The sequence below is a fragment of the Triturus cristatus genome, chromosome 4_1 (genome assembly GCF_964204655.1).
Source record: "Triturus cristatus chromosome 4_1, aTriCri1.1, whole genome shotgun sequence".
Classification (NCBI taxonomy): domain Eukaryota; kingdom Metazoa; phylum Chordata; class Amphibia; order Caudata; family Salamandridae; genus Triturus; species Triturus cristatus.
This window is the reverse complement of record NC_140585.1, coordinates 1128003722-1128031074: the sequence shown is the minus strand read 5'-3', so window position 1 is coordinate 1128031074 and position 27353 is coordinate 1128003722. Positions and strand designations below refer to the sequence as shown.

Below are 27353 nucleotides of genomic sequence, written 5' to 3'. Positions count from 1 at the left end.
AATTTACAGGCCCTGGGCACTTGTAGTGTACTTTTCTAGGGACTTATAAGTAAATGTAATATTCAAGTTGGGTAGAAGCCAATGTCTACCATGTTTTAAGGAGAGAGCACAAGCACTTTAGCACTGGTAAAGTGCACAGAGTCCTAAAGCCAACAAAAACAAATTCAATAAAAAGGGGAGGAGGAAGGCAAAAAGTCTGGGGATGACTCTGCAGAAATGGCAATTTCCAGCCGTGATATAGAATCATTTTGCACAGAACTAAATGTTTTTTATGGATAATGCAATAGTTCTGGCTAGATCTGAAAATATAGCATTGTGACTGAGAGAAGGATTTTGTGATTACTGTAACTAGAAATCTGTCTCCATAAAAAGGAAAAAGTAGGCTGATAAACTTGAGGAGGCACTTGCCACTTAGAGCTTCTTTCCTAAAAGATAATTAAGAATTAGAGGAAGTAACAACCTGTGACTATCTTGGTCTACATTTCTCACCATCACTAAGTAGGGGCTTGCATGTGGACAACTTAAAGTTAGCATTAGGTCATTCATCTGTAGGAGTACTCAATTTTCAAATGAAATTTAGGGGTCTCCCTGTTAACGGAGCACTAAAACGTATAACACAAAAGCCATTCCTGACTTGCTTAACCACACGTATATTATGCAATGTCCAGAATTGAAAAACACATTCTCAAGACAACTAACCCACCTACATGTGAGCACCCTGATTCTGACTTGGTGAAATCGATCTTCAGAAGGTGTAGAAGCAGCTGTCGACAGCTTTGCCAAAATGTTCCACTTCATCCGATTTACAATTAAATAATTTGGTGACAATTTAAAAGAAATCTTATAGGTACTGAACAGAGAAAACACATTGCAAGATGCAGGTTCAATAACACTGAACTCTTTGGACACTCCATATGCTTGAAGAACTAGGAGTTGCTTGTCTGTAGAATATCTAAATGATGAATGCCTATCTCCATAAGATATTGGTTTTTTCGCTGATGAAACAAGAGTCGATCAGTGAAAGGTAGATCACATAATGCAAAATCCTGTATCTCTGAATCTACAACTATGGAGTCAGTGAAACAATTTCATGCACTCAGTTAGTTACTCCATCTGACTGAAGTTACTAAAGCATTTTTGGAAGAAAAATTATGCACACAGCCTGATCTTTCTGTTTTGTTGGAGGACTACAGATACCCTTATGGTGAAGCACAGTTTGTGTGGAAGAAAGGGTGTAAAACTTCTTAGCTCAGTGATATGCTATTGTAATTTCAGCTGATAAAAGAAGTTGCTCATACAGTTTGTAACAAAACAGGCAATATTGTGAAATAACCTTTTGGGATATATTCCCACTCTTGATAACTTCCCCTGAATGTAATTAAAGTTACATTTGTAATGCTGTGTAAGGTTACATTTACCTGAGCATTGCTTACATATTGATGCAGTCTGTATTTATGTAATTATATGTGCATGAAGTGTTTGTATTAGATTATTGGTAGACAAGTAAGCTCAACTGAAAAAATATCTATGTAGGTGGACACCAGGCCTAAGTGAAGTTCTTGAGAAAGACATCTCAACATTAAAAATGACCGAAAACTCTTCTGTAACCCTTAGCATTGTATCTGATGATTCCAAGAGAAGTAAAGAGACAATTCTAGCAACCCATTTGCTATACATTGAGCTGTTGTAACTGTTCATTGTTCAAATGCAATGACCAGTCTTAGTACGTGTAAGGTGAACCTTAGCTAGTTTTTCTTATGACCGAATATTTAAATATCTGCTCTGCCTGGGTGGAAGTTGAGATTTGAGAACGAGTAGACATTCCGATCAAATCAATCTACTGCAATCAGAACTGAAACCGTTGCAGGTTTTTGACTAAAGACTGCCGTCACCCCTCAAGAGCCTTCCTAGCATTTAATAAGAAAAATATCCTCTCATCCGACCCGTTTCCTGCATCCCAGACTGGGGCAGAACAATGCTCAAAAAGATATTTCCAAAACAGAAAACTTTAACTAATGAGGGTATATGATAGATCCGATAACCTTTATAGATGTCACAATATTTTAATGAGGGTTTTCTGACTTTGCCTATCACAGGAAATAGGCGCATGCCTTTTTTTTTTTGGAGTAATGATGATTATTTCTTCATTATTGAGTCATCACTAGTTACTCAGTTTTGACTCTGAACCCACTTGGTACATTACTCATGAAAATAGGTATATGAGATTGGTGGTCTCAGCATGAATCCTGATATGTGTGCTATGCTGGGTTGAGTGAATGCCTAATTCTAAAGACTACCTCTAAATTCACGACAACTTGAAAATGAATCAGCTTGACCCTAAATAGAATCTAATCAGTTTGACACTAAATGATCAAAAATGGAAAGAAATGCAGCCACTGATAGAGCCATTTCTCCCCAACTTTGTATAAGGGGGACCTCCACATCTTGGCTTTAAAAGTGAAGGTAACTAGGGGTCACTTGCTATGTCACCAGGAATATGTGCAAAGTTTGCCTAAAGTGCTCAAACTAAGTTTAGTATTTTTCCATCTGAATTATCCGTCTTCTCTGTGTGCATAAACAAATTCACATAAAACAACAAAATAAATATTTTTGTTAAATCACAGACTTTAGGATTGCCCCTTGCTTATGAAAAGAGTTGGGTAAGAGTAGAAGAAGCATCCCCAAGAAGGGCTGAATGGTTTTGGCTTGGCAGTTCAGGCTGGACTGTTCACATGAGTAACAGGGTCAGACTGATTTGCATATGGATGTGTCTGAACTGGGGTGCTGAAGTGATCTAAAGAACGATGATGGATTAAACCCAGATCTGTGACGGGGGGTGAGTGTCGGAAAAGTTTGAGGGCTTTGTCCATCATCTCCTTATGTTTGCTTTGTTCGCCCTAATTTGGCAGAGTATGCCCAGGCATGGGTCCCTTGCTCACTTTGCCAATGGATTCAAACTAGCCTGGCTGAAGTGGGGTGAAACCCCAAACCTGGTCCCAGGATGCTTGTTTCCAGTCAAGGGAAGACCAGGCTTGGCAGTTTGGGCTGGACTGTTCCCATGAGGAACAGGGTCAAGACTGATATGCATATAGCTGGATCTGAACTGGGGTGGTGAAGTGAGCTATAGAACGACAATTGATTCAACCCAGTTCTGTGAATGGGGGTGAAGGTCTGAAACGTTTCAGGGCTCCAGCCATCATCTCCTTGTGTTTGCTTTGAATGGTTTTCTGAACACTGCTGGTGTTGTAGGCAGACATGTACAATTCAGTTCCTGATGGATTTAGATCCCAGAAGCTTTGGTAGGATCAGACCTCTGTGGGGATAATGTGCTACTTGGAACACTTTGCCACATACTAATGTTTCTAGAACTTTGGAGATAACAAGGAGCAGAGATATTGTGAGATATTTATCTTGGTCTGTGTGGACCAGTGATGGTTTTTTAACAGGAGAGAGACCATGGTTAAAATCTACAGCGTAGGAATGTTCTTGTAGTATCTGAGAAATTGATGAGATGAAAATGAAATGACTCAGTGGAAGGAGAATGGATTTCAGGATACCCAGAGAGCAACTTTACAGTGATAGGCATGTTTTGCACAAACATATTGTAAACATTATATCGACCTAACCACTGCATCACAAGATAAGTATAGTGTCTCTAACTGTGGGTTAAAGATGTAGAGGACTCTATAATTCAGTAGGTCCTCCACACAGGGTCATATAACCATTTTGTGCAAAGTTCTGGCAAAGAGCAGAATAAATGAGGGAAGAGGACAATTATTCAATAATTGTGAAAGTCTCACTGTGCTTAATCTGTTGTTCTTTATCCAGGAAGAAATCAAAATAATTCTTGTCTTGAGTTAACATTTTATAGCTATGGTGTACAGATTTAGGGCTTTAAAGTGCTGTATCATCCGAATGCATGCTCCTGGTGTGTTCAGTTTTCTGTGTGGTCAGCCGGTCACACTAGGTCAATTACATGCAGCAGGTTTCTTTTGAATAAAAATGATGGTGCCCCAAAAATGTTCCCGGCTATACATACTCAGGTGAACACTAAAAAATGTGTACAAAACGAGGCTAAGAGAGAAACTTGAAGATAAAATCGAAGCGCACAGACTCATTAGATGGAATATTGTCTATAAATGTTATGGAGGGCTTCCAATCACAAGACACAGAAAAGAAACCAATGCTTTGCTGATAAAAGATTGAAAATCAAAGCAATTAAACTACAAAATAAAAATTCAAAAACATATTCACAGTTCCTGTAATCACCTCCAATCAGACTCACTCTACAATTTCCAATATTTCTGCCCCCCACCTTGTTAGCTATGGGCCAATGAAGAAAGCCTTGAAGTTCAGAAGGTCCAATAAAGCAACAGCCTACCCACACTCAGATAATGTGCAGGGGGCAACGAAGATAGAGAAGACCTTCCTGAAAAGCAGTGATGGCAGAAACCACACAATTCAGAGGAAGGAGCCCAAGCCACCAATGCAGGACTTAAGGACCTTCTCAGAGGTCTCCAAACAAGACTGTGATAGGACTGGAGGAACATGGAGAAAGGTGCATGCAATGCAGCAAAAAGAGTCATACTAGACAGTCACACAAGATGGGGGCTGTGAGACCATCAAGTCTGTAAATACCATGTGTTTTTCATATACCGCTAAGCATCTCCGTGCATCCTTCCATTTTCTTCTGCTAGAGTTACCGGGCCAAAAACGTACATGAGAAGAAACACTTGTTATGGCTGTGCTTTACTTCAAGTAAAATATTCCACTCTCTAATAATAAATATAATACTAAATTGAGTAGATTTAAGAAGTATGGGACAGAATCACAGTAAAGATAACAGCCCTTTTTAGTATGATCAAATATTAATTGTTTCTGTTAGTTCATCAACGTCTGTTCACTCTCGCTAAGGTGCTTGGGTATCTTTTAGCCTCCCTTTGTTATTTAGTAGAGTTAAATAGATATTGTGTATCATTCATGCATCATGATGTAGAAAATATATTTCTTCCCTAGGCCTGCATTTGTTCAACCGCAGATTGAAAGCGTATCAGTGTGATTGTTTTAGTACCCTATGATACTGTTAGTGGTAGGTACTTTAATGTGTATTTCATGATTTTTCATATTTTTGTATTCTTCACCCACCCGCCCCCTGCAGATACATGTTATCTATAAATCATTTTGATTTCTTCTGGAGTACATTAGTAGTTATACCCCGGTGAGAGTCAGTTTACTTACTGATGTTGGTAAAGCCATGGAGTAGCTACAGATTTCAGAACCTTTCTTGGGACAGATACATACGTTTCATTATTGTCGGTGGACTATGTTAATGGAGGTGGGCATGCAAAGGGTTAGGGAGGGCACAGCGTGGCTAATTTCAGCAGTTCCTTGTGCCCATCAGCTTTGAATATGTCAAGCGACATAAACACAGTGTTCCAGTTTCTGCTAATTGGTTGTGGGTGGCCCTGAGTTGTGAACACTCATGCCGCCTTGCTCTTTTGCAATTCAAATGTTGGGTTGTTTGTCTTTTCTGCAAGCACCTGGCTAGTCCACATTTCTGCCAATTACCATCAGTGGCGCCTTGCCCATGTGGGTGTTTGGGAGGGATGAATAACAGAAATATCTCCTGTCATTCTGAGCATCTGGTGCAGTGCGGTGAGGTGGCACTGCGCGGCTCTCTATCCTGGGCTAGCTGGAACAAATTTGCATATGGCAAGTGGCCCATCACAAACCTTTGTAATAGATCAGGGGAATAAGTGCACTGGGTCTTTACGTCTTAAAATCACAGCCATCTAGATTAACAAAAAAAAATAAACAACCAGTTGATGGCAGGCACTTCACTTACACTCACAGTGTGATTGCCTGTGCAGGGTCTGTGAAGTAGCTGACGCTGCATGGTGATTGGCTACCTTGCAAGCTACGCTCCTCGAATCACAAAATTAGAACGAGCCCAGAACCTGCCACTTGATGGGCAGTGGGAAATGGAATGGACCAGAGGACTGTATTACAGGCCACGTGCGGCAGTCGCAGCCAGAGTAGGAGCGAGGTCAAGATTGTCTGCAAATAAAAAAAAATGACCACTGCTTGAGGCAAGGTGGGTATGGGGGGTGATCCATATGTGCGTGTGTGCAGGTATTGGGGAGGCTCATTTTTCCAAAATAAAAAGCTTCTATGGAATAGCAATATGTGCATTAACATAAACAGACAGGGTGATGATTGGGGACACCTTTAATAATCCTGGAGCTTTTTCGTCAAAATTACAAAAAGTTGTTTTTAGGGGGTTCAGTGTATGGTAAAAAAATGAAAAGTTGGTTTGTGAAGGCAATACTGTTTAGCAGAGACGGCTTTAGTGCTGGTGGTGCCCAGTGCGACAATAATTGTTGGCGCCCCCACAGCCCATGACCGCCTACTCGGATTCTCTCACTACCACTGGGCAAAAGTGCCCCTCATCTCTCCAACCATGTTATTGCTAAACACAGCGCCCCCCCCTGAGGTCAGCACCCCCGTCCACAGGGCAGCGCCCATGCGTGGCCGCACCAGTCGCACTGCCCCAAAGCCGGCCCTGCTGTTTAGTTTCAAACAAGCTCAAGATTTTGTTGTGGGGGATTTTTTTTTACCCGGATTAAAATCTTTTATCTGAAGGAAAAATGTGGTTTCAGAAAATGGAAAGCTGATGTCTAGAGATGAACGAGCTTATCCGCCAAAAACGAAAATTAGGTATTGAAAGGCATAATGAGTCAAAGCTGACAAGCACATGTGTGCATTTTCAAACACTGATTTTCCAAAATATTGTAAATTTGATATTTCTGTGATAGTTCATACTCAATCGGGAAATCTTACTGTTGCTGTTATTCTGTTGGAGCTACTGGGCATTTCATCACCGAATTAGATAGCGCTATTTATGACATGCTATTGTCTGAGGGCTACACCTGTATGGCTGATGTAGGAACCCACAAGGTCATGTGACTTGAGGGGCTGTTCTGCTTTCTGAGCCTTTAGGATCTGTGAATCCTGATAGATGGGTGCGCTGTCAACAGTCTGAGTTAGCGAAATCAATGTTAATCTCTCATTCAACCGCCCCCTCACCCCCACACCCCTCTTCTGTCAGTCATGGCGCATCATCCACTCAGGAGAGGCAGAGTTGGAAAATGAATGAAATTAGAGACAGAAGTGAAAAAAGATACTATATACGTTTTGAAAAAATATACGAGACAGTGTCAAACCTGCATACCTAGAATACATGACCGTCCTATAATACATATAGGAAAATGATCCAGAAAAGTGCCCTTTTGTGCAACAGCACTTTCAAGGTTTTCCTCAGGGTGAACTCCCCAACACACCCGAGAAACTCTAGCTTGCTAAGCACATGATGATACTGTTAAAATATTAAAAGACTCCCCCTTCAGCACTTCTAGTATAAGTATAGGGCTTTAATGTATTTATGTGACAATTGAGCTGCAAGGATCACCATTTTACAATGTTTTCACGGCTGTTGTAGAACTATTATGTTCCCTTCTGGTGGAAGTCAGGTCTGCTCGCTATTTTCATTGCTAAGCACACCTCTGGTTAACCTCACCCGACCACGTAAAAGTTCACCAACTGCTGAGGAGACCAGTGGTCACCGGTGCCTCAGTGATTGGCAGTCACTGCTGCAGGAGATGTGAGTAGTCTCCACCTGAACGGCGTCTGGTGCCCCCTATCACCAGATGCCCAGGGGTTCAACTTCCATAGAATCTTTTCTTTGGCACCAGTCTTGCAGTTGTATTTTTGCAAGTTGGGAATCCCAGTTAATTTGCGGTTGATGTGTTTTTTTCTGGCGCGTTGAGATTTTTGGTCTTAGCTTCCTTGGATCGAACCTACTAGGTTGTCCCCCTTGCACCTAGCAGGGCTGAGAAGCTAAGACAAAAGGAAGTTGAATATTAGCACACTGGCTACTTTGAATCATTCTCTCTGGCACTTTCAACCTCTTGAGAAACACTGATGCTTGTCAAAGCCTGAAACCCACAAAATGGCGGAAATTGTCAAGGATTCGAGATACATAAAGCCCAGTGTTAACTGCATTAATGGAGCCTTCGTGCTTAATGGCTATACATACCTTTGGGACTCTACCTAGGCCCGGGAATGACCATGTGTTTTTGGTGAATATCTTAATTTTACCACTTTGTGCTTTGTTGGCGAAATAGAGGAGTATGCAATTGCCAATCTCTGCGTTTCTCATAACCTTTACAGTCTGTCTGTGGCAGGGTAGTCTGCGGAGGTTACACCAAAGCTCTTGAACCCATGACAGAATGTTTGCATTAAATGTCTGACTCTTATTAACCTATACAAATGCTAATGCTTGTAGAGACTTGTCAAGGAACCTTAAGCACAAAAAGCATGTACATAAGTCTGCAGGCCCCTACGTCTGTGGACTGGTGATGGCAAAGCATATCCCAGACAATTCCAACCATGCACAGAGCAAATGCTGCATAAACATCAAAGAACAAGATTAAAGTACCTGCAATGGGGAAGGCTGGTGCTGGTGGAGTGGAAATAACCTTTGATGATGTGTTTTCTTCCAAATAAAAGTGAGCCGTCTGGAAGCATTTCCTGCAACAACAAAAAATCAAATGAAATCCACCACTGTTTACTCTGGCGTTAAAAAAGATCAAAAGTTGGATCAACATGAAGTCATTCCAGTTTGAGGCAGCTAGCTATGACACAGGTGGCCCCCACAATCGGATTTTTGGGGGGTTTTCAGTAATACTGCATCTGGGACTTTGCACCAAGAGAGGTCTGTCATTCCAGTTATTTCCTATGGAAAGGTGACTTACCATAGAAATCATTTCCTCACCAACTTGTATTGTGCCAGGATGAACCTGGCAAACGTCCTCAGAAAAAACAGAGTCTGCTGTTCTGTTAGTCACGCATGTGGAATTATCTCACATCTCAAAATCCCAGTTTTAACGGTAATGACTACTCCTATCAATTGGATCAGAATTTTTCAAGCACTAAGAATGGGGAGGGGGTCCATGTGTATTTCTGCAAAGGATGATCAACAATACTCGCGCACTGGGCATGTTGACATGGGGTGCTCTCTGAGCATTTGTACTGAAGATTGTTGAAAAAACATTCTCCAATGGGTCCGAATCCTGAGGCAACTGGACATTCCCACTTTTTGGAGCTGCAGCGTCAAAGGAAGCATGCCCTTGGCAACTACTGGCGGTGTCACCTCAGGTTCTTGGAAAAACAGCTGCAGACCCTCATTGTGTACATACGCAACTAGGGTGACCACCACATTCTATGTCATTATGAACACTTTCTCAATTCCTGGGTTTTTGTGTCAACACCTACTGCATTTTGGGTATTGTGGTATTAGTTAAAATCCACCAACTGAATTAGACTCACACACCCGATTGCAATTATTTGCAGCTGAAAAGTCCTGGACTTGAAACAGTGTTCTGTATTGACATGGAGTGAGGGGTCACCACATATGCATCTGTTAGGGGTTCAAATAGGATCGAGTCCAGGACTCAGTGGATCCTAAGAAGCAATGCCAAGGAGCCTCATCTTACAAACCAACATCTGAGGTAGGCTCTGCCAACAAGACCATGAATGCCGTACAAGCAGCCTCACACCTTTGTACGCCTCCATAGTAGACCTCTCTCAGCGAGATCGGAAACCTCTCCAAACCAGGGATCCTCATATCATAGCTAAGTACCCGTAGAAGGCTACTATCCGCGAGGCCATGAACATGATGCAAACCGCAGAGTCTCAGTGAGACCATGAACTTCCTGCAAATTATAAGCCTTACAACATAGCCTTTACTCAAAGAGAGATCGCTGTCATTGACATCATAAACATGCTGAAGTACAGGAGCCACACGCTGTCACCATCACGCAGAGGTGCGTCGCCCCACTGCTTCAACTGCAAGCTCAATGCAAAAAATAAAATGATAATAATGCTCCGTTATCATTTTCTTTTTTGCATTGAGCTTGCAGTTGAAGATGCAGGGCAGGTCGGGCTCCCCGCGTCACAGGAAGGTGAAGTGGTGGCTGCACCTTAAGTGCGCAAGACAGGCTGGCCAACCCTCTGGGGCAGGCCAAACTGTCAAGCTCACTCTGCAGGTTCTCTACCCAGGCTGCATTACAGCCTAGGTGGAGAACATGCCCAGGCTCCCATTCCCCATCTGAGTGCTGAACCATGGTGCTCAGACCAACCACAATTCTGCATGGGCGCTTGCTTCCTGGTTCCTATGTGGAGGAGAGGCGGCGTCTGGCAACCAGCACGATAAGCAGGTATGTTTCTTTTTTCTTTTCTTTAATCCCCCATCCCCGCCAACGTTCACTACTAGCCGCCACTGGTCACCATGCATTTACTGAAGCTCTCCGTCAACACAAACACAAACAAACTACAAACATAGGAGCTGCAAGCTACTGCCACCATTTACTGTAGCTTTTCATCACACACACCAGGAACATGCTATAAACACAGGAGCCGAACGCTATGGACATGCATTTACTGTAGCTTTCGGTCACCTGCACCAGGAGCATGCTATAAACACAGGAGCTGCATGCTATGGACATGCATTTACTATAGCTTTCGGTCACCTGCACCAGGAGCATGCTATAAACACAGGAGGTACAGACTACTGCCTCGCATTTACTACAGTTTTCACTCAGCTACACTACTAACACACTGCAAAGCAAAGCTGACTGATCACCCATCAGTCCGATCGCCGCGAAGTTCTGGACACGGTTGTCGTACACAGCTTTTTCCTGGAACTAATCATGTCTCCTGCATGTGAGGTAGTACCTGATTTCCACACTAGTCCAAACGAAAAGACCGATAAGTATCACACTATTGAACGAATCCTATGTTTGGCTCTTTTCTGAACCTGCGCATTCAACCCTAAGACTACGATATCGCGAGTGGGACACACACACTCAGAAGTGACACCTCGCACACTAATATACCGTTGGGTCGTGTTCACATTGCCCTGATGAAGCCCTGTTTAGGGAGAAACGCGTTGGCTGCACATACACTGGGTTGAAACCAATAAAGAAGAATTATTTTTTACTGAAGACTCAAGAACATTTCTTTGGCTACTTAACTGCCTATTTCTGTTGTCTCTCTTCTCTTTATGTTTTGTATAACCTAATTGTATGGTCTAGAAGCAGCAGACCTTAGAGATGGGCAATAGCGCTACATGTGAATCTTCTGTTTCTATGCTAATTCAAGTGACTATCTGGGCTGTGCGGCTTTAATCATTCCTGGCTGCTTGTGTTTGGAAATTGATAAGTGCTGCAAACCAAGGAGCCTTACACTCTAGCTGGGCCTTTGCAGAAAACCTTTGTCAGACAGGCCATGAGAAATGTACAAACCAAGGAGCTTCAGATCCTACTAATGCAAACACCATAAACACGCTGGAATCGAAGGGGCCCCACTCCATCGTCAAACACCAGACCATGTGCTCCTGTGAGCAGGAGCAGCACTGCTCCCAACAGCCTTTTGACTTGGGGTTTTTAAGCATTGAACATCATGAAATTTGATTCCAACCGGACCTACAATGCAACTGCAACTCTCTGAACTCTGTGGCAGTGGTGATGGCACTTAGTCTACTTTCAGCCCTTACTCTAAAGTTGATTCGAAATGGTATCAGTTGTGGGAGAGAGGGTGTTAACAATAGGGTGGAATTTTATTGTGGGTGTCTGTAGCAAACCTGATTTAGAGTTTGTTGGATTATAGCAGCGGCTCGTGCAGGTAAGAACAGTGGGGTGGTGGTGCCGGGCTGGGGCGGATTCGATAGACTACCAAGAGGGAAAATTAAATAAATGATTCATTTTCCCTCTCCGTTGTCTTTTGAAATCCCCCCCATCCCGGCCCCACCGTACTTACCTGCACGTGCCGCGGCTGGTGGATAAGCTACTCCTTCACAAACATGAAGGATACCCTGTCCGCCGTATTATAAGTGACATTGGATATAATACCCTTGTTATGCGGGGACAGGATATCCACCACCTTTGTGATAGAGTAACCCATCTCCTGAACTTTAGATCGGGTCCATAGTTTATATTCATTGACAAGGTTCACCCCGTACCATCCGCCATTACCTCTTGCTGTGCCCGTGGGCACAGGTTTTCTGAAATGTTAATCATTTGGTTGAGAGTTGGTGGTTAAGGAAGAGTATTCCAATGCTCCAAACCCTAAATTCCCCAGGAAATGCCAATGTTTTAGCATTTTGAATATGACACCCAGTTACACTTGTCAGGCAACTCTCAGATGAAACTTGTGTTCCCGAGTCGTATGTGCATTTAGATATTTCGGGGTTTTGAAGTCATATCATCAACAAGCACTGCCACAGTGACTTCTAACATATGCAATCTATCCCCTACACCACTGCAACCTTTGCATTGTGCTCATGGACATTAAGATTGTAAAATAAGCCTTTATTAGTTAGACGGCTTGAAAATCGGGTATGGCTGCAGAAATTCGCATTTTGATCATCTGTCCAATCCCAGTAAAGATTCAGGCACTCCTCACAGATAAAGCTTCCTTGTAGGCACTAGGAATGGTTGTAGAAAATGTCATTGCCCTCTAGAAATTGTCATTATCAGGAAGACCTAACTGTGACCTAAAATCTAAAGTCACCCTCGGTAAACATCATGTATAAGTTGGTCTTGATATTAGGCGAACATTGCCCAGTTGGGCAAACTTTGCACCATGCATTACCCTCACACTACACAGCCCTGTAGTGCTTTTTCCCCTGATCACAAGGAAAAGTTAGGAAAAATGGGTCTGCACACTTTCAGGGAACTAGAAAAAGCCAGGATGCCTGAAAGCCAGAAGTGTTCCTGATTATCGGAGCATGTACTGGGATTTCTCATCATAGAATGAGGCTTCCAGTGAGCAGCAACAAGGCCCAGTATACTTCAAAGGCACTGAGTTTGGTTCTCATGAGCCTGTTGTCATCGACAATCACCGCTCCAACAATCCCAGCATGTGCGGGAATCCCCTGCTATGTTGAGTTGTACCCTTATTGCTCCCTGAGAAATAAGGAAGCACTCCGCCAATCAATGTTTACACACTTAGGGGCATATATACTAGCCCCTTTGATTCGCTTTTGCAAAGGGTCTGAGTGAATGTATGAGTGGCTGTATAGGTGTGTGAGTAGCTGTGAGGGTGAGTGAGTGGCTGTGTGAGTGAAAGTATTGGTGAGTGAGTGGGGTGTCAGTGGCTGTGTGGGAGGGGGAGTGAGTATGTAAGTGACTGTATGGGTGCATGAGTGTCTGAACGGCTGCATGAGTGAGTGACTGGCTGTGTAAGTGGCTGTATGGTGAGTGGGTTGCTGTTTGAGTGGGTGTTTGGATGAGTGAGGTGGTGTGTGAGTGGCTTGATTGTATATTTAGTGTGTGTGTTTATGGGTGTATGTGTGGGTGAGCGGATGTAAGAGTGCCAGTATGGATGTGTGAATGGGCATGTAAGTGATTGTGTGGGTGTGTTAGTGATTGTATAGGTGAGGGAGTGGCTGTGTTGAGAGGCTGCATGGGTGAGTGAGTGGGTGTGTGAGTGGCTGTATAGATGATTAAGTGAGTGGCTCTATGGATGAGTGAGTGGTTGTGTGAATACTTGTATGGGTCTGTGAATGGTATGTGAGTGGTTGTGTGTGTGTGAGTGGGTGTATGAGAGGTTTTATAGGGATGTGAGTGGGTGTATGGGTGCTTCTGTGGATGATATCATTATTGATGTCATTTGAGATGTCATCCGTAATATCACTGACCATGTCATGATTGATGTAATATATGAGGTCATAAGCAGTGCATTGCGGGAGCTTCAGTTATAGTTAGTTTAGCTCACTATAACTGCTGAATTTCAAAAAAAGAAAATAAAAAACAAATTAAAAAAAAATTCTGACAGCAAATTTGGAAAGCCTGATTTTGTAAATATTTATCAATGCATGTATGCATAGGATTTCATCTAGTACAATTGTGTATTGCCTGATTATTTTGCATTTGAATATCATGTTAAAATCTCTATGTATGTATATCTTTTATGTATGGTTAAATATCTACATATTTATAAATTTCCCTCCCACTGGAGAAAAAAATTCTAAAAAATAGAAAAAAAACATTCTGCAAACATGGAATGCCTGAGTTTGTAATATATTTATCCATACACGTACATATGGAACTTTATCTAGCACAATGGTATATCTTCTGATTATTTTGCACATGCATCCCACCTTAGAATCTCAGTGTATGTATACCCCTTTATGTGTGGTTATATATCTATATTTCTATTTATTTACCTCCCACTACGGAGATTTAAAAAAGACTCTTCTCCCCAAACCACTACTCTATGACACATCCTGTTCCTATTTCAAAATATCCATACCTCCACTCATCCCAAACCTTTTTTATTACTATGAACACCCAAACAACCCTTTTCTAAGTCTTCCCTCCTCTATCCATCCTTTATCCTCTTCATGCAACCAAAAGGCTCTCTGACTCATCCCAACACTCTTTTACTACCATGAACTCCCAAATCATCCTTTCTAAACTCTTCCCTCCTCCATCCATCCTTTATCCTATCCCAACTAACAGGCTCACATGTCCACTACTCCCAATAAAAACTGATATTTCCCGCTACTAATCCACCACTAATCCATCTTGGGTTCTGGAGTTGCATGCTACTCACTGAAAAGTGCTTCAATGCCTTGTCATGGGACTGTAAGCGCTATATAAATACAATTACAATTATAAAAGGTTACCTAACCTATTGGCTTTACCAATGCTTGTTTATCTTCGATTAGACTTTGAATCAGAGCATGACAGATAACGGCAGAAAAGACATAAAGAAGAAGGGCTAAGATAATCATGACAAAAGCAGGCAACAGGGATGAAAACCTGCAAAGGGTGGAATCAAAACTTGGCAGTCTAGGTATTTGGCAACCCCGGTGGTCAGCAGTGTAGAAGGCGGGCTCTTGAGAAGTCCAACTCCTGCCTAATCACAACAAGTACAAGAACATAAGATCAAGCGGAGCTGCTAGCTTCAAGTAGAGACACAATAGGGCACCCAACAGAAGAGCAAATCCCCAAGGTCAGTATAGCAGATAAAGGGATTAATTACAAAACTAACATCATAGCTCGCCAAATGATGCAGCAGGAAAAGTTTGACCCAATCATCGGCAAGGAAGGGCCACACCCACCTGCAACAGTGAGCTCCATTTTGACAACGTGCCGCACAGTACCAGTCCCATCGGCTCCTAAAGTGCTCAGCACACTAAGTCCACAACCCATGGCAGTAATCACACCTTGTACAAGGACAGCTGGCAGCGACCACACTACCAGGTCCCCCACATCCCACTTGCCAAGAGAGCAATCAGATTCCCGCGCTGGAAGTGAGCACATTTCCAATGGGACACAGAACCACCAGAGAACCATCTCCAGGAAGCAATATTTAGTCTAAACTATATTTCAAGAGGTAGGCAAGACATGCAGAACAGAGCATATATTACTACGTTTACCACATCACGTTCCAACACTAAGGTACATAAAATCAGACGGCATAAGTTGAATTTTCTTCGCTGCCTGCAGCAACATATCTGGAAACAAATCAACAATAGTGTCCTGGTCCACGTGGGTCATGGCAACACTCGTCCTAGCAGAGAAGCGCATGTTTGCACAGTGGGGCATAGATATTAAGCCTGTGGAACCCCTGAGATACCCGTCTATACTCTTGAATACACACGGAGACATAGATCAATGACCAAAAGGGAAGAGCATTCTAAAAGACACAATAGAGTACACCTCCAATATTCTATAGGGTGCTAGAATTACGCGTCCAACTTAGCGCGAGCAATCACAGGAAATGTGTCTTGACAAAATTAGACAACGAGCTACCAGAGATGGATTGGGGCTAGTTGGCGTCTTCATTATCAACAAAGAGTCAGCCACAGACCTAACGTCGATCCTCTATCCAACCAGGTCAAGAGTGCGTGACCAAACCAACTAACTTTAATATCATGAAACGTGGAGAGACTAAAATAAACTATACAGAACCCAGATTTAAATTTTTTTAGGCTTAAGACAGGAGATGTATTTTGCATCCAGGAAACTTGGAATCAGAGTTCATAGTTATTAGACAGATCCAGGAACTATTCCTACCAGAAGAAAAAAATAGCCCAAATGGAAGACCATACAGGGGCATAGCGAATTACATATCGACAGCATGATTGAACACAACTCAACATTTCAGGTGCTAACCATTGGAAGAGTTCAAATAGGTCCATCATCGAAGCCAATTCTACATCTACCTAAAAATATCTAAAGGATCCAAAGGGAAAACAATTAACACCTTCTGTGAGTCATTGGAGGACAGGTTATGATGATTTCCAACATACGCGATTCTACTTATGGGTGACTGTATTTGAAAAGTTTGTTATCAAAGAATTTTTATTCAATCGGCCAACCAGAAAGAAAGTATAAACTGCCACACATACTGCAGGCTCACAATCTCTTCTCCCATCAGGAACTACAATCCAGAAACCATCCTTGTTCAACTACCCACAACAGGGGGTCCACCCTGACTACATCTTTACACCAGGTCTTTTTAGCATGCATTGCATGCATCTGGTAATCCAGCAGCGAAATTAAGATGATCACTTTCCTTTAGTAGCACACTATGGGGCATATTATCAAGACAGGCGATAAAACTATCGCCGCTTTAGCGGCAGAAAACTGCCGCTAAAACAGCGATAATGGGCTTGATAATATTCTCTATGGAATTCCAATTGAAGCCCATGTTAGATGTCCTTCACATCTAACATGGGCTTCAATTGGAAATCCATAGAGCATATTATCAAACCCATTATCGCCGTTTTAGCGGCAGTTTTCTGCCCCTAAAGTGGCGATAGTTTTATCGCCTGTCTTGATAATATGCCCCCAAGACGCTACATATGGAGCTGGGATAAGTCAACCAATAATTGGCTGCCCAAACGGTAAAGAAAAGTCCAAAGTGACGAAGAGAATAAAATGGTGTCAACTAACAAAAGAGCAGTTTAAATGCTGGCAAACAGACTCAGACAGAATGGTAACTCGGTTAAGCTCTAAAATGATCAGGGACTCCACAAGGAGACGGACAGACACATTTGCTTCCATTCATATGTAATTACTGGGCAAAGAACGAAACTCCGAATTCAAACAAAATTACCATCCTTGTTGCACGAATAAAAAACCCTGGTTTAACATAGGGTTCAGAAGAATCAAAGCAGTCCATGAAAAGCCAATAGGACCTACAGACAAGATAAAACAAATGAGGATATTAAATATGCCCTTATTAAAAAGCAGGAGGTTATGTAGGAAGAGCCTCTGGGAGGTAAAGAAAAGATATTATGTAGGGGAATGGCTAAAATTATATACACTAAAACTGGGTGTAGATACCAGTCACAATGTTGGCAATACGTTAAGGGCCTGCAAGAAACCGTGTACAAAAAACACATTTGTATATCGCAGGAAACATGGTTGGATTACATAAAAGAGCAACATGAATCAACCACAATCAACACAGCAGACATAACCCTAACCTTGGTCACACCCCCCCACTTTGACTGAAGCGGAAGAGACCGTCAACATAAATTCGGTAAAAAAAAACTGTATAGCCAGTTCGCGAAAATGGTGCTACAGGCCCGAATGGCCTGCCTGGCTTTTTATTCAAATCTGACATTGAATATTGGTCTAAGCAACTAACTCCATTATTCCAGGCAGCTTCCATGTAAGCGGAGGTTCCAGACACCTGGCGTGGATCAATAGTGCATCCTATACACAAAAAAGTATACACAAGCAACCCTGCCAACTAACACCTGATAGCATTATTGGATGTTAAGGCTAAAGCTTCTGCAAGAATTTTACAGGAGGAACTTGAAACTTGGGCAGGAAAAGCCAACCATACTATCAGACGGGATTCAGGAAAGGTGCTTTGGCTATAGACAACTTAGTCGCACTCTAACAACTCGCCCACAGATTGAAGCAGTCCACCAAGCCCCCTATAGTTGCATGCTTCATGCATTATTCTGTGGCATTTAATGAAGTAGACCAACAAATTCTAAGGAAGAAACTAGCCAACCGGGTTATTGCTCAGCCCCTATTAAAGGGAATAATCTCCCTTTACTCATACACATGGGTGCGGGTCAAACTCGGCCAAGGGAACATGGTATCTCCAAAGTCTATACAAGCAAAAGCATTAGACAAGGCTGCGTACTAGCCCCATTACTGTTTAATCTCTGCACTGCTGACTTGGGGACTGTAATAGTAAAGGCCAAGTCATTTCCTCCAAGCATCAGCTCGCACAGAATCCAAATACTACAATTTGCGGACAATCTAGTAATTCTGGATCAAAGAACAATAGGCCTGTAGCGACTGCTTGGCTATCTAGACCAATACAGACAGAGCAACAACCTGGTGGCAAACGCCATTAAAACTAGAGTAATGTTTTTTCGAAAACACAAAGGGAAAACAAAGAAAATCTGGAAACTGGCTCCTCCAGAATAGCATACACCAAAATATATCATTATCTAGGTGTCGGGCTAGCTGACTCCGGCAACAAGCATGCACATTTAAGATCAATGGAAACCAAAGCACGACACCTAATATTCACACTTTGTAAATTAAATGCAAGATTATATAGTCCGTCTGCAGAGGCCATAATAAGAATGGATTCCAACAATCTTCTATGGCCAACAAGGCTTTCCGTCAAAAATGGACTCAGTGCTGGACAGACTACAAACAGTCGCCTATAAAAAGGATTTTTCAGCTACATCGCAGCATCAGACGCGCAGAGACATGACTGGAATTTGATTCAGCAAAACAAGTCCCAGTTCCTCAAGTACTACCATCAGATACTTCTTACCAAAGCTGGATCATTAAAAGCAGTACTGCAGGAGATAGTGACCCAGTTAATAACTGGACCAGATATTTACACTCAGCATGTGATGATCTAGCCCTTGATCAGGGGCGTCGTTTCAGGGAGGTGTATGAGGTGGGACACCCCCGCCGCCACCAAATAAATGCTCTGTCAGTTATTGGGCATCATAGTCGGTTCTGCTGCTGTTAATCATGTGTTTATTTTATTAAGATTACTGGGCCCAGGCGGAGCAAGTGCTGAGAGCACAGGCAGGGCCATGAGCTCAAAGCACACATCCAAATGAAATTGACACAATCGCACCAGAGCAAATGGGTCTCTCTCTGCCTGTCACTCACTCAGTGGAGAGGTGTGGTGCAGTGGCCAGGGCAGCTGACTTCGGAGCACAGGGCTCACGGTTCGATCCCCGGCTGCAGCTCAGCTGAGCACCAGGTGACTCTGAGCAATAGGTCACTTCATTTACACAACAGCCCCCAGCACCTTGAGACCCGTAAGGGTGAGTAGTTTGCACTTTACAAATACAGATTTTACTCCACTGTGCTTCTGGACTGACCCCTTGATGAACTAGCCTACGCTCATCCCTTCGCGCCTTTGTCAGACGCTGCATGCGGGGCCCAGTACTTGAGCAGGATCGTAACATACTCTGTCTCTCCATGCCAGTGATGTTATCTACAATTGGAATTCAACTCAAGTGTGTTTCGGGAGTGCTGTGCTTGCTCATGAGAAGGCAGGTGGACCAGGCAGGTGGGGGAGACGGACACGCTTCAGTGTGTATTCTTTTACATTTTTGTCTACCACAGGCCGCATGTGCACTTTCCATGTACACGTACTCGACTTGTTTGGAAACTCTGATGTAGGAGTTTTATGTATGTATGTATTAGCCTGTGCTTTAAAGCAGATGTCGGTTATCACCATCACTGTAAGAAAGTCAGACAAAAAAAAGTGAATTCTTACATGATTCTGATAACGTGCAAAATGAAGGCTTAAACTAGAGCGTGTCGTTTTGGGTGACCAACAGCTGGGCATCGGACAGGGCTGGCTTTTAGGGCCAACTTATAGGGTGGTGAGCACCTAGCGCTGAGTTGTGGGGCACTGTGTTACGAAACAACTTGGATTAAAAGCACCTGCTGCAGAGTTCCTTCTGTGTTCCAGCAGGATGTCAAGATAACGATGCACGCTGGCGATTGAATGTCATGTTCCTGCTGGAGAGAGATCTGAATTTTGTCTAGTGGTAATTTTGACTGTAGTGCAGAGGGTTAATGTGCCTTGTGCAAAGAAAATGTACCATGAAGATGACAGAACTGTATTTATGTGGATAGCTCAGTGGGTTTTTGTTTCTGTCACAGAGATCCTTTTGTTACTTGATGCTCATAAATTACAATCCTAATATAGCACAGTGAGCTATCATCAAAGAAGAGCTGCATGCAAACTGCATGGTATAGGTTAGAACATTATGTTTTTTCTCCAGTCTTTTACTATCCTAATGTTGCTAAAAAAAAGGGTTGGTTTGGATAGTAATATACTCTTATTAGTAATGTCAACCTAAACCATTGTGATACTTTTTAATTCCTAAATTTGTGTTTCTTCAGACAAACACTTTTAACATATGCTGCCTACTAGTATGGATGACGTAATTCGTACACCTTGTAATCCTCATTATCTTATGTAACATTTCCTATAGACTGATTTACACATGTAGGATTCATTGTCTCTACATAGTTTATGTGTGATATAAAGTGCTCTGACACCCTACACTGGTATGTATAGCGCTATAAAACAAATGAATTGCATGTGCGAGAGGGACTATGGGGAGACGAATGGCAATGTTGGAAGCTAGTAGTGAGGAAGTCTGTGGAGAAAGAGGTCAATGGGGGGAAGGGGCACCGAAAAAGATTGTCGCACCGGGCGCCACCAACGGTAAAGACGGTACTGACATCGGAATAAGTTGCATAAACAAAAAACATAAAAAAGAGAGAGAATCACCCCTTCTAAAGTACACGTGTTATTTTTAATTTGAACTTTTTGTCCTTTTGTGACTCAGTGACCTGAGTGTAGGATGAAACTTAAAACACTCAGGCCAAGATTTACTAGATCATCATGCAGCTCGGTGTAGCAGCTGCAAATGCTGCACTGAGCTGCATGAGAAGGCGAGAGCAAGAGAGCACCAAATTTACTGATATACAGCACTCTCCTCCCTTCTCCCATGCGCCGGTGCAGGAATATGCTGCCGGTGCAGGAATATGCTGCCGTGTGCCACGGACACACCTTTGCACCATAGTGCAAAGGTGTCTCCGTAAGTCTAGCATAGGTTTTGTACTGGAAGGATACCCTTCCAGTACAAAATACTATGCTTAGACTTACTTTAAAACTTTTTCCCAATTTGTATATGTGCTGTACAGTGCAGCACATAAGCGAAGTTGAAACAGAAAGAAGAAATTAAAGCATTTTTCCATCATAGTGCCTATTTGAAATGGGGCAGTTTTTGCCGCAAAACCTTGTCTACTTTTTTAAGTAAATAGGGTTTTTCATCAAAAACCTTGGGTGGTTGCAGGGAACGCCCCCTTGGCACTAAGTAATGCAAAGCAGCACTATAGCATTACTTGGCGTTACTTTCAAGTGATTTTTAAGGGCAAAACAGGTTTTGGCTGGAAAGTAAATAGGTAAAAAAAGATTTTGTGCTGCCAGCGTCAACTCTTAGTAAATACACCCCTCAATGTTTATCTCCCAGTCATTAAAACCGAGTTTCGCAGAACTGGTTCGCATTTGAAGATCTAGAGGCATCTGATTTGGATATTTGGGAGACAGAAGCCAAAATGATGAGTAGAGACATTACTAAATCATGGAAAACTAATCACTATGAAGCAGCACATCTCCTATCTGGCAAAGCTAACATTTACCCACAACTTTCTTTGACTCACAAATTCACACTGCTTGTACCAGTTACTGTTGCCAGCAATTAGCATAGTTTCAGCTGATTAAAACTGGTAAAGAATTACCTTAGAGCCACAATGACAGATGAGTGCTTAAATCGTTTGATGCTCATCACTTGAGGAGCTGAACTTGGATAGCACAGATGCAAAGTGGAGCATTTTAAAGGGTCGACACGTTTCAGTTTAAGGTCACATCTATTTTTCTCCTAGCCACAAACGATGCTTTATTTTTCATACAGGTTCCACGTTTTATGACTTTGGTGCAATTTTGTGAATTGGGGTTTATCTGGCCCAAAGGTTTATCATAGCAAAGATAAACCGATCCAGAGAATGCTTCCTAAGGACACTTAAACTAATATAGAATGATAACAGACTAGTTGAATGCTAATAAACAGTGTTTTTCTAGTTCCAGATCTGTGGAAAAGAATCAGTAAAATGTATTTTCAGGTTAAAGCTGTTTGCTTCCAATTATAAGTGTTTTATCTCGCCTTTTAAGCACATGCCACAAAACCTTAGCTATAGTATACTGCTGTTAGCAAATAGACACACTGAGTTCTATGCTAACTTGTGTTGTGGCTAAGGGCCTTGTTAAGTGTTTGTCAGTCCAACACCGGACAGTGTAATGTACTGTCCACTGTGGAACCACCAATCCTGTGTTTGGACCGCCTGCAAGAACAGAAGTTTTCTCCTAGTCTGGCTGGTGGTCCAAAGGCAGTCAGTCAGGCTCACTAAAGAGCCTAACAGGCAGACCGCCACTCTCGGAGGATTGCCTGCACCTTCCTGCACGGTGTGGCACATGCCACACAGTGCAGGAACTGGAGGTGCAGATTTACAGGGGGGCACTACATGTGCCACCCCTGCATGCACCCCCAGGCACAGAGGCACCAGGGGGCCCTTGCCTCACTGCCACCCTTTTCATGGCAGTGTAACCGCCATGAAAAAGGTTGTGGTGAGGCAAATCATAATATGATAGGTGGTTCTGCTGTGGCACCACCAGCATATTTTGGCCTCGTACCGCTGCCAGACCGCTGCAGGATCTTTGATCCACGGCGGTAGCAGCAGTTCAGTGGCGGTCCAACCGCCACATTTATAATACTGCAAGTGGTCCTGCAGTGTGGCAGTGGATGGACCGTAGTCGCAATAAGGCCTTTAATAACTATATTATTGTAACCAAGAATATCCTTCTGTTAAAAAGTCATCCTTTGCCTTGTTCACCCCCATTGTTTTGCTGAATGATACTGGTGGTAACTGGCTCTTGACTGTACCCTGGGGTCTGCTAAGTAGGCTCAGGGCCAGTGCAATGTTTAAAAAGGTACAGGTAATAGGGTACACTTACAATTGGCAATGACAAACCCTATAAGTCCCTAGTAGCTAATAGGGCCAGGGGAGTGCAATCAATCTATAAGTCCCTAGTATGTAATAGGGCATGGAGGTTTAGAGGCCCAGCAGATTTCCTGCACTTGCATGTGTGCACTGCTGTGTGCCTGCAATCCTTTTAAAGGCAACCCTACCTTGCAGCCTATCTTTAATAGTAAATTCTCACAATTGGTATTGGCAGACCCTATAGGTCCCAGAATATAATAGGGCTTGGGGGTTCAAACTAACTATAAGTCTCTAGCATATAGTATATAATAGGGCATGGAAGTCTAGAGGCCCATCAGGATTTCCTGCACTTGCATGTGTGCACCGTGGAGTGCCGACTGTCATTTTAAAAACAGCCTGGCTTTGCAGACTGCCTTTAAAAGTAAATTGTATGCAAACTTGACTTTTGTGGTATGGGCACTTTAGAAGTGATAATCTACCTTATTCTTACATATTAGGCACCCCCCAGGTCTCCCCTAGGTGTCCCGGGGCGGGGGAGACCATGTAACTATAAGCAGGGACCTTATAAAAGAGGTTTCATATGCCCTGGTGAGGGAAGAACTGCCCATTTCATGTTTTTCCGTTGTAGATACGTAGCTCAATAGGCTAAAATTGCAATATTTTATTTATGTATAACTATTGCTAGGAAAACAGCCAAAATATATTTCAAAGACTTAAACGATTGGTATCGTATAGTCCAACAGCTTGCCACTGTTGAATTTATCATAACTAGTGCAGAAGAGAAGTTAGAGGAACTTTCTCTTCTGTAAGCCAAAATCCAGCCTTTAAGTGGTCTATGCTGATTGGTCAGTCTTAACAGGCTTAGCCCGTCTGTCTTGATTAGGTGACAAGTGGCCTGGCTGAAGTAGAGGTTATCTGATGGAGAGAGCTCTGCAGCTGTGGAGGTAAGTTCCTAGAAAGGGGGCTGGGTAAATCAAACTGAGCTCAAAGAGAGATCAGATCAGTGAGGAATGCCAGGCATACCTACCTCCACATCCTGTGCCCCAGCCCGATGGCAGGCTTAGTACAGGAATTTGCAGAGGTCAGGGGCAGGAGAGCTAATGGAAATGGGTCACACTGTGAGTTGGTTTAGCCAGCTGTTACTACTCTAGGGAGAAATCATTCATGTTGGATTTTGGAAGTGCAGTGCTTTGTGGGACAAGAAGATGCCACACTTTGGAGGAAGTTGTCATGCGTTTGGGTGGCACCCAGCATGTCATTGGACAGAGGTGACCCCCCTGCTTGCTGCCCCAGAACACTGAATAAGTACTTGAGAGCTGCATAGTGTCTCAGATCTGCTGCCTGAAATTACAAGAAGAAGAACTGCGCTGCTGGAATATGGATCTGCACCCAAAGGCCTGCACTCTGAATGACTGTGCCTGCTGCACAATCTGTCAATACAGCCCTGGAGACTGTGGCTTGCTTCAATAAAGATTAAGGAATGGACTCCCTGCAAGCTACAGGTTAACAGAGCCCACCTGCAGAATCTCCACCGGGGATCCCTATGCTGGAGTGCATCCAGTGGAAGTTAAGGATTTGGCTGGTGCATTGTGGGGATTGTAGTCAAGACATCCCAGAGACCATCAAGGAGATTCCAGACCTTTGGATTGGTGATTTGGACACTTTGACCCATCAGAAACCACCTCCTGAAGTTTGGAGAACTTTTGTGAAAATGCTGCATGAGGTGACCGACCCGACATCGAGAGTCAAGCTGACTGACTACCTTCAACCACGACCCGGCCAGGATTTCAGGTTTGGCCCGCTGAAAGCTCTGGAGCCACAGACTTCCAGGATTTGACCAGGCCCATGCAGAAAGTTAAGCCTGCGAACCCTCATCAAATCCAGTCTGCTGTGGAGGGTCGGGTGATGTCGGGAGTAAAACCTCCAGAAATGGTTCTAAGTGTAAAGGTACAATTTTGACCTGGGGCCTCCCGCTTAGTGTATCCGATCAGGTCTCCATTGCGGTCGGCCTCAAGCTTTGACTTTGTCCTGGTCAAGCGGGACCAGATGTCCCAGAGTGGCGCTATATGTTTTTATAAACTGTAAAGTAGTTAATCTTTAAAAATTAATATCTCCAGTTCCCTACATTTGATTTTTGTCCTTTTGGTGTCATTTTTAAGATAAAAATATTTCCTATTGTTATAAATTGGTGTGGGATTTTTATTGTGTGTTGTTTCTTACTTATTTGATGTATTGATGTTTTAAATGCTTTAAACTCCTGTCTTCTAAGTTAGGCCTGACTGCTCTTTGTCAGCTACCAAGGTTTGACCAAGGGGCTAATTTACTCAGTCCTTTACTGGACCCTATACCATGTTAGTGGCCTTATTACTAGTGGTAGGTGCATACTTGCCTCTGCCAATAACACCTTGCTTTACTAAATAACTTAAAACTAATGCCCCTAAACTTTGTCTGTTATTCCCGTTCAGTGACCGTTGCTACTCTTTTGAGTTGGGTCCACCATGTTGCTAGTTGGGAAACTTCAGACTCACACCCCCCTAACATTTTTGACTGCCCTTGATTTGGAGACCATAAAAGCCACTAACTTATCCAATCCAGCATTTAAGCAATTACTGGAAAAAGTGGCTATGGTGAAATCTAGGGAAGTTGATAAATACACCTTGCAATGACAGGACAGGCTCAGATCTATCATTCCCTCCTATCATACCAAAAGTCTGCAACACTACCTGGATGTTCCACTAAGTAGGGAATGCAGGAGAAAAATCCTGGTTGCAAGACTTTTGGCTCTCCCGATCAAAGACCTCCAACCTCAATGGAGACACTGATCAACACTAACTCCAAAGTGCAGATTCTGCGATTAAAAGAACAAGCCCTTTCCTCACCTACTTCCCGACGCACCCTCTTGAAAGCTCTGTTTTTATCATACGGGTGTCGTACTTGTAAGGAGGCTATATCACTTTGCCAGACCTCCTCAGACGCTATGGTCATAGCCCGCTACGGGAATTTTAAAAAAAATAATTTTAGGCTCATTCAAGAAAGGGTTGGGTCTTAGACATACTGTCTTAAACTACATTACATTGTCTGGCTGATTTAAGGACGTCACAATCCTAGAGGGGTTCACTTGCATTCCGTATATGTTTTATATTATATCTGAACCTTACCTGAAAGTTCCGTGATTCTCTTAGAACCTCTTGCTAGTCCATGAAATATGTTTTATTTGGTTTTATGATGATGGTTAAGATTTGTATTGATATTTTTAACTAATCAAACAATAAATTATAATTTTGACTTTTTTTTGTATTTGACAACCCGGGCGTTCAGCAGTGAAATGGCGGGCTCTTAAGAAGAACTTTGGCAGTTTTTAATTTGTAAAACAATGAGTGCTGGTACCCAGGGCTTTAAGTGGGATGAAAAAACTGGGGGCTCTGTCAAAGGGGCATGGCCATTGTAATTAAGGGCGTGGCCTAAAAACTCGTCAGCTAAAAATCTGTGCTTAGCATAGTGTGCTGCCCGACTTGTATTTTGTTGTTTCTGTCATTGCATTCAGATATATGATACAACAAGTAACATCATACCTATAAGCCAGGACTATTGGCTTTGCCAATGGTTGTTAGTTGCCGAAGATAAATAAGCGGCAACTATGGTGTGTATATAAAATTGAAAAAGCTTCCACTTAACCCCTTTGCCGTGGCGCGAATTCCGCCGCGGCGCTGGGAGGGTTTTCAGTGAGTGCGGCGCCGCTGTGCTCATGACGGAACCACGCCGTCATGAGTCAGGGACGAGCTGTGCTCATGACGGAGTGGTTCCGTCACGGCGCCGCCCACTTACGCTACACGCCCGCACAGGCGGGGAAAAGGCGCCGCGTGGGCGGAGCGGCCGCCAACGGCCGCGGCATAACGGAACTACTCCGTCATGAGCACGGCGCGACCGTGGCTCATGACGGAGTGGTTCCGTCATGAGCAGGGAAGGGGTTAAAGCCCTGGTGACACCACAACAATGTTCCTGCTCCTGAGATTCAAAAAGAGAAGGGAAATCCAGAGAGAAAATGACTCTTTAAAGGATTTCCCTTCCCCTACAACGCTCACCTGGCATGACGTCATGCCGTAACTTCTCCACTGGCAAGAAGTGAGCAGTGTGAGCACGCGCACATCGATGTGCCTGTTGTCACTGTCCAGAAAAAAAAATGGACCGCCTGTGCCAGGGCAC

General features: G+C 43.2%; 1 protein-coding gene across 3 annotated transcripts in view; it reads right to left on the bottom strand.

Moving 5' to 3' along the window:
* PTPRZ1 (protein tyrosine phosphatase receptor type Z1) overlaps positions 1-27353 on the bottom strand; it is a 550052-nt gene that overhangs the window by 119369 nt on the left and 403330 nt on the right. For all 3 annotated transcript variants that reach the window (XM_085654180.1, XM_085654181.1, XM_085654182.1), the window contains one exon: positions 8498-8589. In XM_085654180.1, coding sequence (XP_085510306.1) covers positions 8498-8589 — 92 coding nt within the window. The remainder of the gene's footprint in view (positions 1-8497; positions 8590-27353) is intronic.